Raw genomic sequence first — 16,512 nt, 5'->3', positions numbered from 1 at the left:
TTTAACATGACCGATACAATTTATTAAACATTATATTTACAGATTCTTCCATAGGTGAATATTAAAATAGACATTTACAATTTAAGAATTTTCATTCAAAGGCATTTTGTTGGAAAAAATAGGCTCTACTGTGAGATGATGACATAAGAGCAAAAATTTTTGTGTACGTTTAACTTTAAACAAATCTATTTTTAACATATTAAGTTATAGGCACTACCATAGAAAGACTTGTATGAAACACGGGCCTGTAAGTGTTATATTGGTTTAGGTATCAGTTACTGAAGAGAGCTGAATTGTGTGAAGCATGCAATATAGCTAAGTCACAATCTTTATAGTTATGGTGATGAAGTAAGCTAAATTGAATACATGCCTTATGGAAAAGTTCTGCCAATCAGAAAACACTACATACACTCAATTAAGAACTACAACTTTGGTCCAATAAAACATCAGACAAAACAGCTTCACAATGAAAATATCTATTTCTTTGTACAGATTTTGACCATCCATTTTTGTACAAGTTTTGACCATTAATTACAAGACTATTTACATTTGCACAATATGTATAAAATAAGTTATTAAAAATGAAGACAATATTACATCTTTCAAAAAACTGTACAATTAATTTACAAAATATAATAAGGTGAACAAGTATTTCTCCTCAATTTTTCTTCCACACTTAGCGCTGTTCTGTGGGAGTTAAATTATTGAGTTTAATGATACAAGCTTTAATAAAACCTCTAAAAGATTTAAATATCAATGGGCGTCTCATTTATCTCACTCAGTTTGATAACAACTTCCAGCATTGTTATCAGTATTTCACCTTCTTTACTATTTTCCACAGTTTGACAACATATTCTAATGACATAGTTAATTTTTACCATTATAAATAACAGTCTTTAGTGGGAAACTGGTTTTTGGTCTAAAATCTAAATAATTTGTGCCACATTAGAAAATGACAGTATTTAGTATTTAACAAACTTTAACAAAACTTTGCTAAAGAATTTTGAAAGAATAATACCTGAATTATTGCAAAAGGTCCTATGCCACAGTATTAAGTGCTCTAATAAAACAACTGCATTTTGGATTATCACGTTTAAACAGTCTCCATAAAAAATGAAATCAGGAAAAATAGTTGTCATATAGGTGTTAATTCAAAATCATCATTAACGTCAACAAGAGGAACATAGAACTCCTGAATTTCATAAATGCTGATAGATTTGTACGTGGCAGGATCGAGCTCCTGCAGCTTAAGCTGCCACTCCAGTCTTTGGACAGCATTTAAAGCTGCTGCTTCATGCTGCTGCCTCATCAAAAGACAAGTCTATTTAAAGGAAGAGAAGATAAGTGCAATTTATAATGAAAGCAAATTGAAGAGAAAAAAAATCTAGGTTTTTCCATTGACTGTGATGGATATTTAATAGCAAATTCTTAAATATGTATACTTTCCTATTTTATAATCTCTCAACTGTTACCTGTTAGTGATAATTTCTAGGTAAAATTACAACTTAAATTTATTAACTATATTCATTTTATGGGTTAGAATTACAGAATATACTTCCAAATTGTGAAAGAAACCTTTTATGATTATTGTTATTTAAATAAAGAGAAAATGGATGAAAAATATGAACAAAATCTCAAGGTAAACTATATTTTCTATGGGTTACTACCAGTTCTTTAATTCTACGCCCCCCTCCCCCGGGTCTTCTATGTCAGGACTACTGGAAGGCGTATGCAACTTGGATGAAAACCCCAATTAGAAAATGTTTCCAAGGGTATTCATAAACTATCATACTCGGCAATACCAATAACTAATGTACTTTCCTGCTTTGGTCAGGATGAAGATTCATGCTTATTCTTGTGAAAACTCCTTTCCCAGCTCTTTCTACTACACTTCAACTACACTTATTGTCCATGTTTTTCGGATGGAGTAGATATTCAATTAAATCATACTCCTAAATATACATACCTTTAACTTGTCAAACTTATCATCTACATCTTGTAACCAAGACATGAACTGTCTTGCATTAAATCGATCTCTCACAGATGTTTTACTGTCATCAGCCTGAAAGAGAAAAATGGAAATAGAGTATTACAGAACACAAATTAATCACTATAAATCTTTATCCTCTCCTAATACTTTTTGAATGCTTTACACAAGTCATTATATTATGGAAGGAGGAGATTAACTTGAATCCATTTCTCACCTCCCACTTGATCCTGCACTTCTTGCAATTTAGTTTCTGTTTTTACCACTGTTCAAACTATCAGACTAGCAAATCACCAAATCTAATGATTTTTTCTCTGTCCTTAAAGTCAGTAATTTCTCTATAAACATTTGACACTGATGACTCTCCCTTTTTCCTCAACAATCTTCACTACTTTTACTCCTAATAACATTACACTTTCTTGGTTTTCCACCTAACTATTCCTTCCCTGAGTTCTCCTTTTTCATATACTCCTTTGATGTTGCATTTGCTGAAATTCTGATTTTGTCCCTTTTCTCTTTTCCTACTTTTTCCTTAGAGATCTCATGCATTTAAAAAAAATTCACTCATTCATTTATCCATTTATTTAATAAGCATTTATTTTCTTTCCCCACATCCAGTTTTGTAAAAAATACGCACAGGCAAGCAAAACAAAATTCTCACACTGGCCATGTAAAATACATGTCTGGTTTTGCATCTTGAATCCATCGCCTTTGTGAGGTGGTGGGTTACATTATATATCAATAATCTTCTGGAATTACGGTTGTTCACTGCATTGATCAGAATTCTTAAGTCTTTCAAAGTTGTTTGTCTTTACAACTGTTGTTATTGTGTAAACTGTTGTCATTGTATAACTTGTTCTCCTGGTTGTTTAATTTACTTTGCATCAATTCATACAAGTCTTCCTATTTACTCTGCAACTATCTCTTTCATCATTTCCTTATACAGCATAACTTGGTCAGCCTCTTCTCAATTGAATGCCTCTTCCTCCATGTTAGTTTGCAATTTTTTGCCACAACAGAAGGAAATGCCACAAATATTTTTGCACATATAGGTCTTTCCCCCCCGTTCTTTGATCTTTCTGAGGTATAGCTCTAATAATGATCTCTCTGGGTAAAAGGAACATTTAGTATACATTTAGTAACTTTCTGGACATAGTCCCAAATTCTTTCCCAGAATGGCTGGACCAATTCACCAACAGGGTATTGTGTCTATTTCCTCACAGCCCTCCAGCATTTGTTATTTTCCTTTTTTGTTAACTTTGTCAATCTAATGGGTATTAGGTGGAACCTCAGAGTTTTTTTTTTTAAATTTGTATTTATTTATTAGTGATTTGGAGCATTTTTTTTTAATTTGGTTATAGATAGCTTGGATTCCTTCCTTTGAAAACTACCTATACATATCCTTTGATTGTTTATCAACTAGGGAATGGTTTTTAATCTTATAAATTTGAATCAGGTTCTTATATATCTTAGAAATGAGACCTTTATCATAGAAACTTGGTGTAAAGATGTTTTTTGTTCGTTTCCATGCTAATCTTAGCTGCATCCAACCTATACTGAAAAAAAAAATTTTTTGTAAATGATGAAAATCCACCTCTTTCTTAAATCTTCCTTCCTCCACCCCTGCCAACTTTAAAACAAAACTCTTGCAGCAAATATGCATAGTTAAGTAAAACAAACTCCCACATTGGCCATGTAAAAAAATGTATGTTTTAGTCTGCGTTCTGAGTTTATCACCTCTGTCAGGAGGTGCGTGCATGTTTCATCATGAGTCCTCTGGAAACAATGACCTCTTGGTCACTGTCTGGATTTTTATTTCCTGTCCCTCTTTATAAAGAAGAGGGTTATAAGAGAGAAGTGTTCTCAGCTAGTGCTCTATGTTTAATGCATTCTGTTTTTGCTCCCCTGTCCTTCTTTTCCCCTAGCCCAGTGTCCAATTACAGGGTTTCTTCTTCTTTCCTTCCTTTTCTTTTCTTTTCCCCTCTTTGAGAACTAGTCTCTATGGTTAGAGTTCATTTTGCTTATAAATCCCTCCCTTAATCCCTAGGATCTACTATCTCTCTCCCTTTTCTCCTTTCCCTCAGGTTTCCCTGTGAAGTGAAATGTATTTCTATATCCAGAACCATTCAGATGAAAATGAGGTTCAAGTCACCCTCCTTCCTTGTTTGTATAATGTTTGATTACTCAAATTATACAATAATTTTCCCATCCTTTTTCTCTCTTCCCCCTACCCTAATATACTTCTTTTCTCCCCTCTTTCTTTTCTTTCGAGATAATCAAAACAACAAGCTATTTCCAGGCCCTCTGCCTTATTAGACTTCCTCTGTTACTCCTGACGATAGGATTCTAAGGTTCATGCATCATCTGCCCATATTAGAATGTAAAAAAGTTCATCTTTGTTTAGTCCCTTAGGATTGCTCACTCCTATTTACCTTATGTTTCTCTTGTGTCTCATGTTTGAATTTCAACGTTTCTATGCAGCTCTGGGTTTTTTCATCAGGAAAGCTTGGAAGTTCTGTATTTCATTAAATGTCCATTTCCTTTCCCCTCCCCACCCTCTGCCCCCAACAGGATTATACTGTTTTTCTGGGTAAATTGTTCTTGGTTGGAAGTCTCTATTTTTATTTTCTGAAATATTATTCAAAGCTCTCCACTCCTTTACGGTAGTGGATGGATCTTGTGTGAGTCTGACTGTGGCTTCATGGGACTTGAATGCTTTCTTTCTGGCTGCTTGAAGTATTTTTTTTTTCTTTCACTTGGAAGCTCTGGATTTTGGCCACAATGTTCCTGAGAGTTTTTATTTTGGAGTTTCTTTTAGGAAGTGACTTCTTGCGCCAAACTATTAACTCTCTTTCTATAACTCTCATTTCTTTTCTAACATTTTATCCTAGTACTCTCATTTCTTTTCCAATGGTTTCCTCTAGCAGTTTCATTTCATTATAAATAATTTTGTAGCTCTTTTTAAAACTCTTGCTTCATCTCTTCCAGTAAATCTAGTTGACTGTGTGCCCAAGCTGTGTTTTTATTTATTCATCCAAGAGTATATTGAGAGCTAGGGATGTGTGGCAATGTAGTTGGTTTTACTTTTATTCACTTGTAAGTACTTAAAGTTATTTACAGATTAACCCATCCAAAATTTATGTTCCCAAACTTTACTTAACTTAATATCCCATTTCTGTGGCAATAAGAAAAGAAACTATGTTGACTATCCATTACACCCAATGCACTGTTCTATTAGGCAATAGCCAAAAAAAAAAAAGAAAGAAAGAAAGAAAGAAAAGAAGAAAAAACCAAACACTCTCTGTCCTCAAATAGTTGAACAATAAATAAATGAGTACTTGGGGACAGTGAACATTAATGTTCAGATATGTAAGAATCCCTTGGGGATGTGTGAAAGAGGAAACTCTTTCCCCCAAAAATTCAGAGCAGTCACAGATATCCTCTATTTCCTACAGATCATGATGACAATTTAAATTGTCATCATGCTAAACTGCAACATTATAGATATACTAAAGGGACAATCATTGTCCCTCAGGCCCTTTCTGTTTTGTCAGCCTTAAGGAGTAAGAATAAGTGTCTGAGCTCTGAAGGAATGGGGGATGCCCTTTCCCTCCACTGGCTTCTTGAGCACACTGCTCCACTGGCAATTCTGTGTCTGTGATAGGGCTGCCTCCCATTTGCATCTTTTTTCTTTTGGTAGAAGGCCTTGTGGGATCTTGAAAGGGTATTTTCCTGGGCACCAGAATAGTGATGTAACAGTTACCAGAGCAGTTATCATGGCAAACGCTGCAGTGGCAGACTAGCCAAGCAGAAATCGCCCACATAGAAAACACTAAAAAGAAAAGAACCCGCTTTAAATGCAAAAGAGATAATGTGAAGTCCTATTCCAAATGTCCCAATAAAGCTTGTATATTAGCTTCTCAACTGACTATAATCATTCTATGATTCTTTATTGCTTAGCAGTATAGACATAACATTGTCTATACTCAGGAATATAAAATGGTAGAAGAATTGGACCACTGGGAGCCAAATTATCCAATTCATGAGACAGGCAATTCTGGAGCAATGAACCCAGGGCAAGCCAAAAGGACGGGAACTGGCAATGATCACCAGCTCCTGTGGTCTCAGACTTGTGGTTTCTGGTTAGTTGATGTGCATGGGATAGATTCACCTTCTTGCTCTAATAACTTCGTTCACATATAGATTTTAAATTCCTTACAACATTGTACATTTGTTCCACTCTTAAAATGTGACAATGCAACATTTTTTTTCTACACTAGGACTGACAAGCATATAGAGAATGAGTGACAAACCTTTGAAAACAGGTGCTTCAATACTGTTTCTCAATCTCCTCTGGTGGGAAAGCCCTCTTATCTTAGGCATAGCAATAAAAGTGGTTTTAGATGCAGGCTGCTACAGATACTGGGTGTGAGGGATTGTTGAGCTTTAAGTGCACACAAAGCCATTACAACAAACAAGATGAACCGTGTATGGTTTTCAGCTGGTGCAACTATAAGTATTGCCAGTGAGCCACTGCAGTGAGATATAAAGATAATTAGGAGCGAAGTTAGGCTCTAGCTGCAATACTATCCAACACTGACTGTACATTCATTTGAGAATTTGAACATAAAGAGCAGATTATGATGAGTAACATTCAACATTTACCCAGTATATAGCTAAATCCAGACATCTAAAGTGAAAATATGTAATATTTTGTTAAAAATAATCATTCCTGCAAATCATACACACCAAAAAGTATTCAAAAAACCTTGAGGGAGAAGTGGGGGCTGCACAAGGATTCTTCCCACCTGAAGGGCTATGTGGTCTTGTGCTATGTTGGCTGAGTGCTAAAAAAGACTTTATCTTCTGAGACAAGGAAATACTTAAGAATATCCTTTTAACATTCCAAAACAAATGTAACACATCTTTAAAGTGAATACTCTGATAGAATTTTAATTCATTTATCCTTAACCTAGGGCAGTTAGGTGGCAATAAAGTGCCAGGGCTGGAGTCTGAAAGACGCATCTTTGTAAGTTCAAATCTGGCCTCAGACACTTCCTCGGCAAGTCACATAACCCTGTTTGCCTCAGTTTCCTCATCTGTAAAATGAGCTGAAGAAGAAAATGGCAAACCATTCCTGAACCTTTGCCAAGAAAACCCCAAATGGGGTTTTTGTGAAGGGTCAGACATGACTGAAAAATGACTCAACAACAACAACAACAACAAATGTCTCCTAGTTATTTACATGTGATGTAAGATGCCACTGGCGAGGGAAGAGAGAGAAATTCTTCCCCACCTCGTACTCTTTACGAGGCATAGGGGAAAATGTGGATTCTTCCTGCAAGCTGGACCCTACAGCTCCATTCTCTCATGACCAGCTTCACTACTTTTTGACTCTCAGTCTCTCCTGTTTACCCACATCAGTGAATGGGAGGAGAAAAGGGTAAATGGTACAGGCATACTATCATTGCCAATTCTTAGCCAAATTTTCTGACCTTTTCATAGGCAAATGATCACTTAAAATATCACACACTTACTATCTGAATAGGTCACTCAAGGTCTGAAATGGACAGTCTTAAGAAACTACAAATTTGAACACTGAAAATCTGAAAGGGTCATCAGCATTCAATCTATCAATCAGTATTACTGACTGCTTGTTATGTGCCAGGCACTGTGCTAGGTGCAGAAGGTACATCTCCCTGTCTCCATTATCTTCTCTCTATAGTCTGTAATTTTATCCAACATACCAGGAGACTCACTAACTCCTCAAAATATGAGAACTGGAAAGTACTTTTGGGATTATTTAGTTCAAACTTCATTTTACACATATGGACAATAAGGCCCAGAGGGGTGGTTTAGCATTCCTCACCACAGTTTGTTTTACAGAATATAGTCTTTTGCCATGGAGTCATAAGTGTCAGCAATGCCCCATGATGTCTGGGTAGAAAAACTTTCTGGAAAATGTTTAGTACTCACTCAAACACTAGGTTATACTGCACCAATTAACTATGTGTTGAAAACAGGAAAATGCCATGGAAAAAGTGATAAAAATGTTAAATAAGAAATAAACAGGAAAAGAAAAAAAGGCATGAGCACTATTCTTCTGGGTAGTAAGGCCAAAGAAAATAATCTTGATATAAACCAGTTATTAAAAAAATTACTTGAATATTGCAAAATTACAAAGAACAAGAATGACCCCTAAGAAGAGGAATGAGAAGATACCCTCACTCCTTTGCAGAAGTGAGAGGCCCATGAATGTGGTATATTTTATATATTTCAGACTTTTTAAACATACTGATTGGTTTTGATGATTTTCTTTTCTCTCATTCCTTCCCCTTCTCCTTTAAAAATACTCCTGTAGGGGCAGCTAGGTAGTGCAGTGGATAGAGCACTGGCCCTGGAGTCAGGAGGACCTGAGTTCAAATCCAGCCTCAGAGACATAACACTCACTAGCTGTGTGACTCTGGGCAAGTCACTTAACCCCACTGCCTAGCAAAAAACAAAAACAAACAAACAAACAAAAAAACAAAATACTCCTTTAAAAACATTATTTGTTACATGGGATGGCTCTCTGGGAAGTGAAGAGGAAGGGATACTGGTAGAAAATCTGGTGATGTAAGAAAAATATGTATCAGTGAAAATGTATTTCAATAAGTATTCAATTCTCGTTATTTAAACTTAACCAAAAAAATTTCCCCAACACTCTTAAATCTACAAACATGACTATGCTATAAAAATGCTGTTTTATGTGAGAACGTATTTTCTTTTATTTTCATTTTAGAAGAACAAAGCCAAAAGCCCTTAGCAAAATTAGTATTTAATTATATGAATGCTATATGCCTAAATTATTAGCCAACCAAATTTGAAATCACATCTTTTCTTAATGCTACAGAGTGAAGCCTCAAATGTAAAGAACCCACCTAACTGCACAAGGTAGGGGCTGGACCAGTAATTTCAACGGCATATGGAACTTTCAGGGGAGCAAACTCACCCTCCCAATGCAGCCTGACACCTGATCTGCTACTCAGAGAGCTGCCCAGACCACTGAGAGGCTAAGTGACTTGTGTACACACAGCCAGTATGTGACACAGGAAGGATTTGAATTGAAGTCTTCCTGGCTCTGAGGCCAGCTCTCAGGAAAAAATTTCTTTTTTTGAGCTTTACATCTTATACTTTGAATCATATCTTGATCAGAAATTTTTATAATTAGCAGATGAAATTTCAGTACAATATTTCTAAAATAAAGCATAAGAAATATTAGTAACTAACAGGACTCAGTGTAAGCTTCTTAATAGTCTTTTCCCTGAATATTATCATAAGCCTTCATTCATATAATTCCAATAATTTTTTAGGATGAATGGGGGGTTGAAAATTAGATTGATAGAGCTAAAAGGAACCTCAAAATATCATGTAATCCCATCTTCTGCAGGTACACATCAAAACTATTAAGGACATATGGTTGTTTATCCTATCTGAAATATCTCTTGTGAGAAAAGAGCTTTGTGAACCTAAAGCAGTATATAAATGTGGCTCATTCTTTAAAAAAAAAAAAATCCTTAGAGATAGAGTTGATCTTATAACCTCTTCTAACTTTTTTAAAGTACTTTATTTGTCCAATAACGGCCCTTCTTTATATTTAACAATAATGGTCCTTCCTTATAGTTAACAAAAATAAAAATTTCTTCTGTTTTACCAAGTCATTTCTGTCTTCACAGTCCTATGCAGATATAGGGAAAAACTAGGTCACTGCTGCACAAACATCCTTCAAATATTTGAAGAGAGGTAGCATTCTCTCACCTTGCCATCCTTGTCTCATCATTCTCATACCATGTATCTAATCCACTGCCACACCTTGTCATGTCTGCCTTAACAACATTCTAACTAGTTAACTGTCTCTTTCCACTCTAATACATTTTCCACTTAGCTGCTAAAGTTATTTTTTTTTTCTAAATTGTAGGTCTGACCATGTCACCCCCTCACCCCATCCCTGCTGAGAGATTTGCTGTGGCTCCCTACCACAGCCAGGATCAAATGAAAAGTCCTCTGGCATTTAAAGTTCCTTCTTACTTTTCCATTCTTCTTACTTTTTTTTACCTTTTTTTCTTACACTTTACTCCTTTCTATGTATACTGTAATGCAGCTACTGTGGCCTACATTCAGGTCTTTGCGCTCATCAGTCCATGTTCCTTCTCTGTGCCTTTGCACTGGCCATCCCCCATGCCTGGAATACTCTGGCCCCTTATCTCAACCTTCTTAGTTTCACTGGCTTCCTTCAAAGTTCAGCTTAAATCCCACCTTCTGTAAAACTTCCTTCCTAGTACTCCCAGATACTAATGTCTTCTTCTTTCAGAATGCCTTCATCTACTCGGTATATATTTTGTATGTACCCCGTTTTTTACATGTTGTCTCTCTCACTGGAGTGTGAGCTCATTGAGGGAACAGTATTTCTTTTTTTTACTTTCTCTAGCCTCCTAGTGCTTACCACAGTGTCTAGCATAAGATTTAATAAATGCATGGTGACTGAGTATTATATAGTAGAAAGCTGGACTTGGGAAGACCTGGTTTTAAGTTCTGATTCTGACACTTATTGGCTGGTTCACTCTTGGGAAAGTCACATAACTCGTCTGCACCTAAGGCAACTAAGACAATTAGGGTGGTGGGAATTCACAAACAAGTGAAATCACAGGTCATGGACATATACTTGAGAAGATAATGGTTACCTCTTAGTTTATCTTCTCCAGGACAAAAGCACTACAATTACTTAACTTTTATTCATAGATGCTAATAACCCTCTCTTTGAATGAATGAATGGTGATAACCATGATCTCCAGGTCTTTTTTCCATTACTATGCTTTGTTTTCTGTAATCCCATATTACTATTTTTATTTTTAGTGTATATCCGTCTTCTCTTCTGCATAATTAAATTAATCTTATTTTGTAGGACCCTATCATCCAGACCCAACAAATTCCAACACATAATATGATGTTTTTTATGTACACTGATAAATCATACTACAGTTAACAAATGATATCTCATTAGAATTATAATCCCCTATTTCAGTCAACACCAATGTTCAAAGAAAGACTTGGCACTTATGACTTTTTTTTTTAAAGAAATGTTAGGAACTTTAAACTTGCTTAATCTCATTGATAAGAGATAGAGTGAATCTTAGAGGTCCAAGAAACTTATACCCAAAAAATACTTTAGAAAAATCACTCAAAGGTACTAAGAATATATTGTTTATATTTTTTAAAAATATGGTTTTATAAATAAAATTGCATTTAGAGGTCCCATGTGATAGGAATGAAATATTTTTTCAGCTGAATATAGGAGACTAAAATAGGTGGAAACGGGATACTTCCCTCCCACCTAAAAGAGGAGACGCCATCTCTCCCTTACATTTCAGGTTATTTCTATGGACATCTAATAATGGTAAAAACAGTAGATAACACTTATACAGAACCATAGGATCACAGATTTGGAGCTAGAAGGACCTTAAAGATCATTTTGTCTAACTCTTTCAGTTCACAGAAAAAGAAAATGAGGCCCAGAGATATTAAATGAAACATTCAAAGTTATACAAGGTCACACTAAGCAGAAGAGCTGGGACCTGAATCCTTGACTCAAAATACTGGTTCTTTCCAACATACTATATGCTATCCAACGTACTATATTCAACATAATATATGCTTTAAGATTTGCAAAAAAGTTTTACACAATCTCATCACAACAACATTGCTACGTAAGTACCAAAGGTATTATCCCCATTTTACAGATGACGGAGGTTAAGAAACTTGCCCATGGTCATGTAGTCAGTGTCAGAGATAAGATATGAACACACATCTCTCCCAACTACAAATCTTGCCATCCCTCTACTACATCATATTGTCTCTACTTCAAAAGCAATTGATACAGAAAAACATACTGACCACAGCAAAAAACGTTATACCTGAGAATCCAGGGGCACATTGTACACCTCTGCATCCAGGAGAACAGTGCATGCACTGAAGGGCAGTGTCTGATTCGCTAATGTTCTTGCAGCTCGATAATGAACACGGAGAACTTCTTGTTCGTTAGACACAATAAGCTTTTCCTAGTTGAACAAAGGAAAAAATTATGTATAAAAATATATTTTAAAAAATCTATATGGTCTACACAGTGACTTACTTTTCACTTGAAGGATCACTTGAAATTTATTTTATTTTCAGAGATTTAGAACTTGCTTTCTTTTCATTAAGGGCTTGGAAATAGGTTACTGAATTTCTAAAATGAGATTTGACAGTTTGAAAATATAAGTTATTTTTTTCTTTCTTGAGCTGTCTGTTCCTTTTTTGCACAGGATGATTTCATAGAAATAAACATACCTACAAATATCATCCCATCTTTTTAAAAAAAACTAACATTTATAATTTATAATAGCAGAAAGGGGCATATGACTTTTATACGCATATAAATGTGTTGTTTATTTTGTAAGTCTAAGACTATAATGTGCAAAACAGTCTCTAATGTGTATTACTAAAGGAAGTTTCCCCACTGAAAATTCCCAGTATCAATGAAATTAGGTTAGTTTAGCTTAATTAATTAAAGATAATTTTTATATGACAATTACCTGGATGAATACAATGAAATTTAAAATGAGATTTTAAAAATGTAACTTTTGAATTAAAATTCATATTTAATTTGGTCAGAAGTTTAATATATGAAATTGAAAGTTCAAATCTTGGTATGAGAAAAGAAAATGGTCATTACAAAGTATCTCCATCATTGATACAAGTTTTTCTCGAAGAATAACATATAAAGGAGGATGAAAGAAAGGAAATGTTACATTTTTAAGACTACAGAAGAAAAAAACCTCATCAGCACTATAAAGTAAATATTGCCATAACATACTATAGTAATATACTAAACAATGCTACACAATATGTCAAATATATAAAGTGTCAAATTTTGGTGAAATAATAAATTATTTTCATGATCTCTACAAATGCCTTCAAAGACAGACAAATGAGCAGAGCATAAACATAAAAAGCTACCATAATTTTATGCTATATTTATTCACTAGATATAATTTCTTCTAACATTTTTATATAAAAATATCACATTTATTATGGTTTCTGGACATTATTATTACATACTAACAAGATATTTAATAGTAAATTTTAGTAAATTCAGGAATTAAAGATGAATACTGAATATAAAGGGTTTTAAGAAGCCTTCAGAGGTTTCTGCAACTTGCTACAAATACCCTTTTTCGAATTAAAAGAACTAATATCACAATGGATACTGTGGCTATGATAACCTTCTGGTCCATCTCCTTGAGGGGCTGCTTGGGTTGGGGTAGGGTAGATTGTCTTCTTGCATGCTTTAAGAAAGATATTCAAGGACTAATGTAACACTGAACAAAATTATAAAAGAATAAGTGTTTTATTATCTGGGTCTAAATACTCATTTTTAGATCAAGAAACTGAGAGGTTAAGTTCATTTGTATATAATAGCCAGCCCAAAATTTGCAAGACCAAATAACTCTCCCAAGGCTTGGGGTCCTAAAAGACTCACTTAGAAGTCATAGAAGCAGGGGTGCAATGCAGAGGCAGCTCAACAAAGGATAATGAGGGAAAGCTGCCTGGGACTTCTGGTCATTTTACAAAAAGGATTACCAAAAAAAAGGAAACTACACTATAATTGGAGGAAACTGTAACCCATTGCCAAAATACACTGGCTGATTAGAGGATAAATTTAGCTTCATCCCTGTATTAAACATTAAATTCTTTTTTAAACTGTAAGAAATTAGTACCCTTTCGATACTATGTTGCAAACGCAGTTTCATTCTTACAACTTCCTGTTGCCGAAAAAGCTCTTTAAGTGGATCTGACAGGGATGGAGGTGGTGTAATCTAAGGGAAAAAAAGTCACACATTTTAATTATAAATTCTATATTTTAAAAAGTAACATTAAAAATAACAAATCTTTATTAAAATAGAACTTAACATAGGCATAGATTTTGCTATATATAGTCAAATCCTACTCAGTGAAACATAACCTAGAAATACTAACACACTTTTTTAGATGTTAACTTACCTAGTAGAAAAAAAAATAAAACAAAACCTGAGTGGTCAAAAAAGTTGTTAAAAATTCATCCATTTTACTCATCCATTCAACAAATTTTTATTAAACATCTATTACTTACGCAAAGCATTGGGCTAGATACTGGATGACATACAAACATAGATAAGATGTGGTTTCTGTCCACAAGAGGCATGCAGATAGACATGTACATAAATAACAATAACACAAAACAGAATTAGATGCTTGAAAGATAGGAACAAGGTACCAGGCTGGAGCACCTAGAACAAGATAGAGATGTCATTTCTAGATGGTGGAGGAGAATTCAAAGCACATTTATTAAGCATCTATGATCTAAGACTTGTACACAATGCTAAGCACTGGGGATAGAAAAACAAAACAATCTTTGCCTTCAAAGAGCTATCCCAAGGGGATATAACATGTACACAAATAAGTAAATACAAAGAAGAGAGCAATAACAACTGGGGAATCTTGGAAGGCTTCTTTGAAGAGGTGATATGTGAACTGAAGCTAAAGGAAGATAAGAATTCTAAGACACACAGATAAAGACAAAGTGCATTCCAGGCATGTGGGTTGCTTGTGCAATGCAGAGACAACAGACTTACTGAATCGGAAAACAGTGGTGAAATATGGAGTATAGAATATGTGAAAAAGGGTACCTTAAAAGTCTGTGAAAAGGAGAGTTGGAGCCAGCCTTACACACTGGACTAAGGAGTTTGTATTTTATTCTCAAGGCAAAAGGAAAGCAAGTGAAAGTTCTTGAGCAGCAGAGTGACATAGTCAAAATTTTGTTGTAAGAAGATTATTTTATATGTTTTGTTAAGGATGGACTGAAGAAAGAAAAGACTAGAAGCAGGGAGGCCAAGCAGGTGGCAATTAAAATAATTCAGAGAAGAGGTGATGAGCACCTGAGGTGGGGGTGATGGCCAAGTGATCAGAGAGAAGAGGATGGATGCAAGATGCTGGGAAGGTAGAATCAAAACTTGGCAGCTATGTATAGGGATGGATGAGGGAGAGGAATGAATCAAGGACAACTTGGAGGTAAACTCGGATAACTATGAAGATGACGCCTTAAATAGAAATATGTAAGTTTGGAGGAGGGACAAGATGAGGGGGAGAGATATTCAGTTTAGTTTTGGATATTTAAGTTTGAGATGCTCACTTGACATCAAGGTAGATATGCCCAGCAGGCAGTGGGCTATGTGGGACTAGAGCTCAGGCAATTAGAGCTGTCGTATATATATATTTGCACATTTGGGAATCATCTACATGGAGAAGATAACTGAAAATATTGAGCTGATGAGATCACCAAGGAAGAGTACAGAGATTCCAATACAGTCTCCATGGTACTTGTTAGTAGGTGGCCGGGGGCAGGTGAGAAAGAAGATGCTAGAGACAGTCTGGTAAAAGTGCAAAGAGTACTGACTTTGGAGTTCGAAGTCCTGCTCTAACCCTTACTACCTGTGAGACTTTGGACAAGTCATAACCTCTCTGGGCTTCATTTTCTTTTATCTGTCAAATGACAGGCTTGGACTAGATGGACTCTGAGGACTTATCGAGCTCTAAATTTACAGTCTTAAGATGAACCAATAGCAAGAAAACCAGTAAATTATAGTGGCCAAGGAGGAATTTCCAGGAGAAGCACTCAACAGTGTCAAAAGCTAAGAAGTCTAGGAAATGAGGCTGAGGAAAGGAATTTAGCAGCTAAAGGGATTTGGCAGTTAAAAAGATAATTGTTAAGTTTGCCTAAAGCACTCTGAGAAGTGGCAGGGTATTAAAAACTGACTGAGATGGGGTGAAAAATGAAAAGAGAGATCATGAAGCGAAGGCAGTGAGAATAAATGACTTTCTAAAAGCTTGGCAATGAAGGCGATATAGGTTAATAGAGGGGATAATTGAGGGGATAGTAGGGTAAAATTAAATTTGTTTTTTATAGATAGGATACACCTGTGAAGGTTAAAGGCAGCAGGTAAAAAATCAATAAAAAGGGAGTGATGGAAGAAGTGAGAGAAGGAATTAATGATGGGACAACCTCCTGGAATAGATGGGAGTGATGTAATTAAGAGCATAAATAGAAGGGGCATTCCTCCTTTGGGACCTTGAACAAAGGAGAAAATGTAGAGGAGCTTTAAATTGTTGAGCTAAAAGAGGTAACAGGGTTCATGGCAGATGGCCTCAATTAGGGGCCAGGGGTGTCTGGTTAGATTGGATGGGGTGAGGAAGTACTTTAGGCTTTAGGAAGCTACTGGAATAGTTTAGGTGAGAGTTAATAAAAGTCTGAACTAGTGTGCTGGCAATGGGAAATAGTTAGGAAATGGATGTAGGAGGTATTTTGGAGAGAGCATGAACAGAAACTGGTAACTGATAGGATGTATGGGTCAAAGGAAACGGAGAGTCAAAGATGCTTGTGAGGTTCTAAACACAAGTGATTAGGAGAGCAG

General features: G+C 35.4%; 1 protein-coding gene across 3 annotated transcripts in view; it reads right to left on the bottom strand.

Moving 5' to 3' along the window:
- Window positions 1–16,512, bottom strand: part of LOC114031787 (ankyrin repeat domain-containing protein 12-like) — a 190,167-nt gene continuing 173,655 nt past the window's right edge. For all 3 annotated transcript variants that reach the window (XM_027846908.1, XM_027846910.1, XM_027846909.1), the window contains 4 exons: window positions 13,783–13,881; window positions 11,938–12,081; window positions 1,967–2,062; window positions 1–1,321 (listed from right to left, as the gene is read on the bottom strand). In XM_027846908.1, coding sequence (XP_027702709.1) covers window positions 1,136–1,321; window positions 1,967–2,062; window positions 11,938–12,081; window positions 13,783–13,881 — 525 coding nt within the window. In that variant the 3' untranslated portion in view covers window positions 1–1,135. The remainder of the gene's footprint in view (window positions 1,322–1,966; window positions 2,063–11,937; window positions 12,082–13,782; window positions 13,882–16,512) is intronic.

This window comes from Vombatus ursinus, unplaced genomic scaffold, assembly GCF_900497805.2.
Source record: "Vombatus ursinus unplaced genomic scaffold, bare-nosed wombat genome assembly UNPS02015255.1, whole genome shotgun sequence".
Lineage (NCBI taxonomy): Eukaryota > Metazoa > Chordata > Mammalia > Diprotodontia > Vombatidae > Vombatus > Vombatus ursinus.
This window is presented reverse-complemented; position numbering and strand designations above follow the sequence as displayed.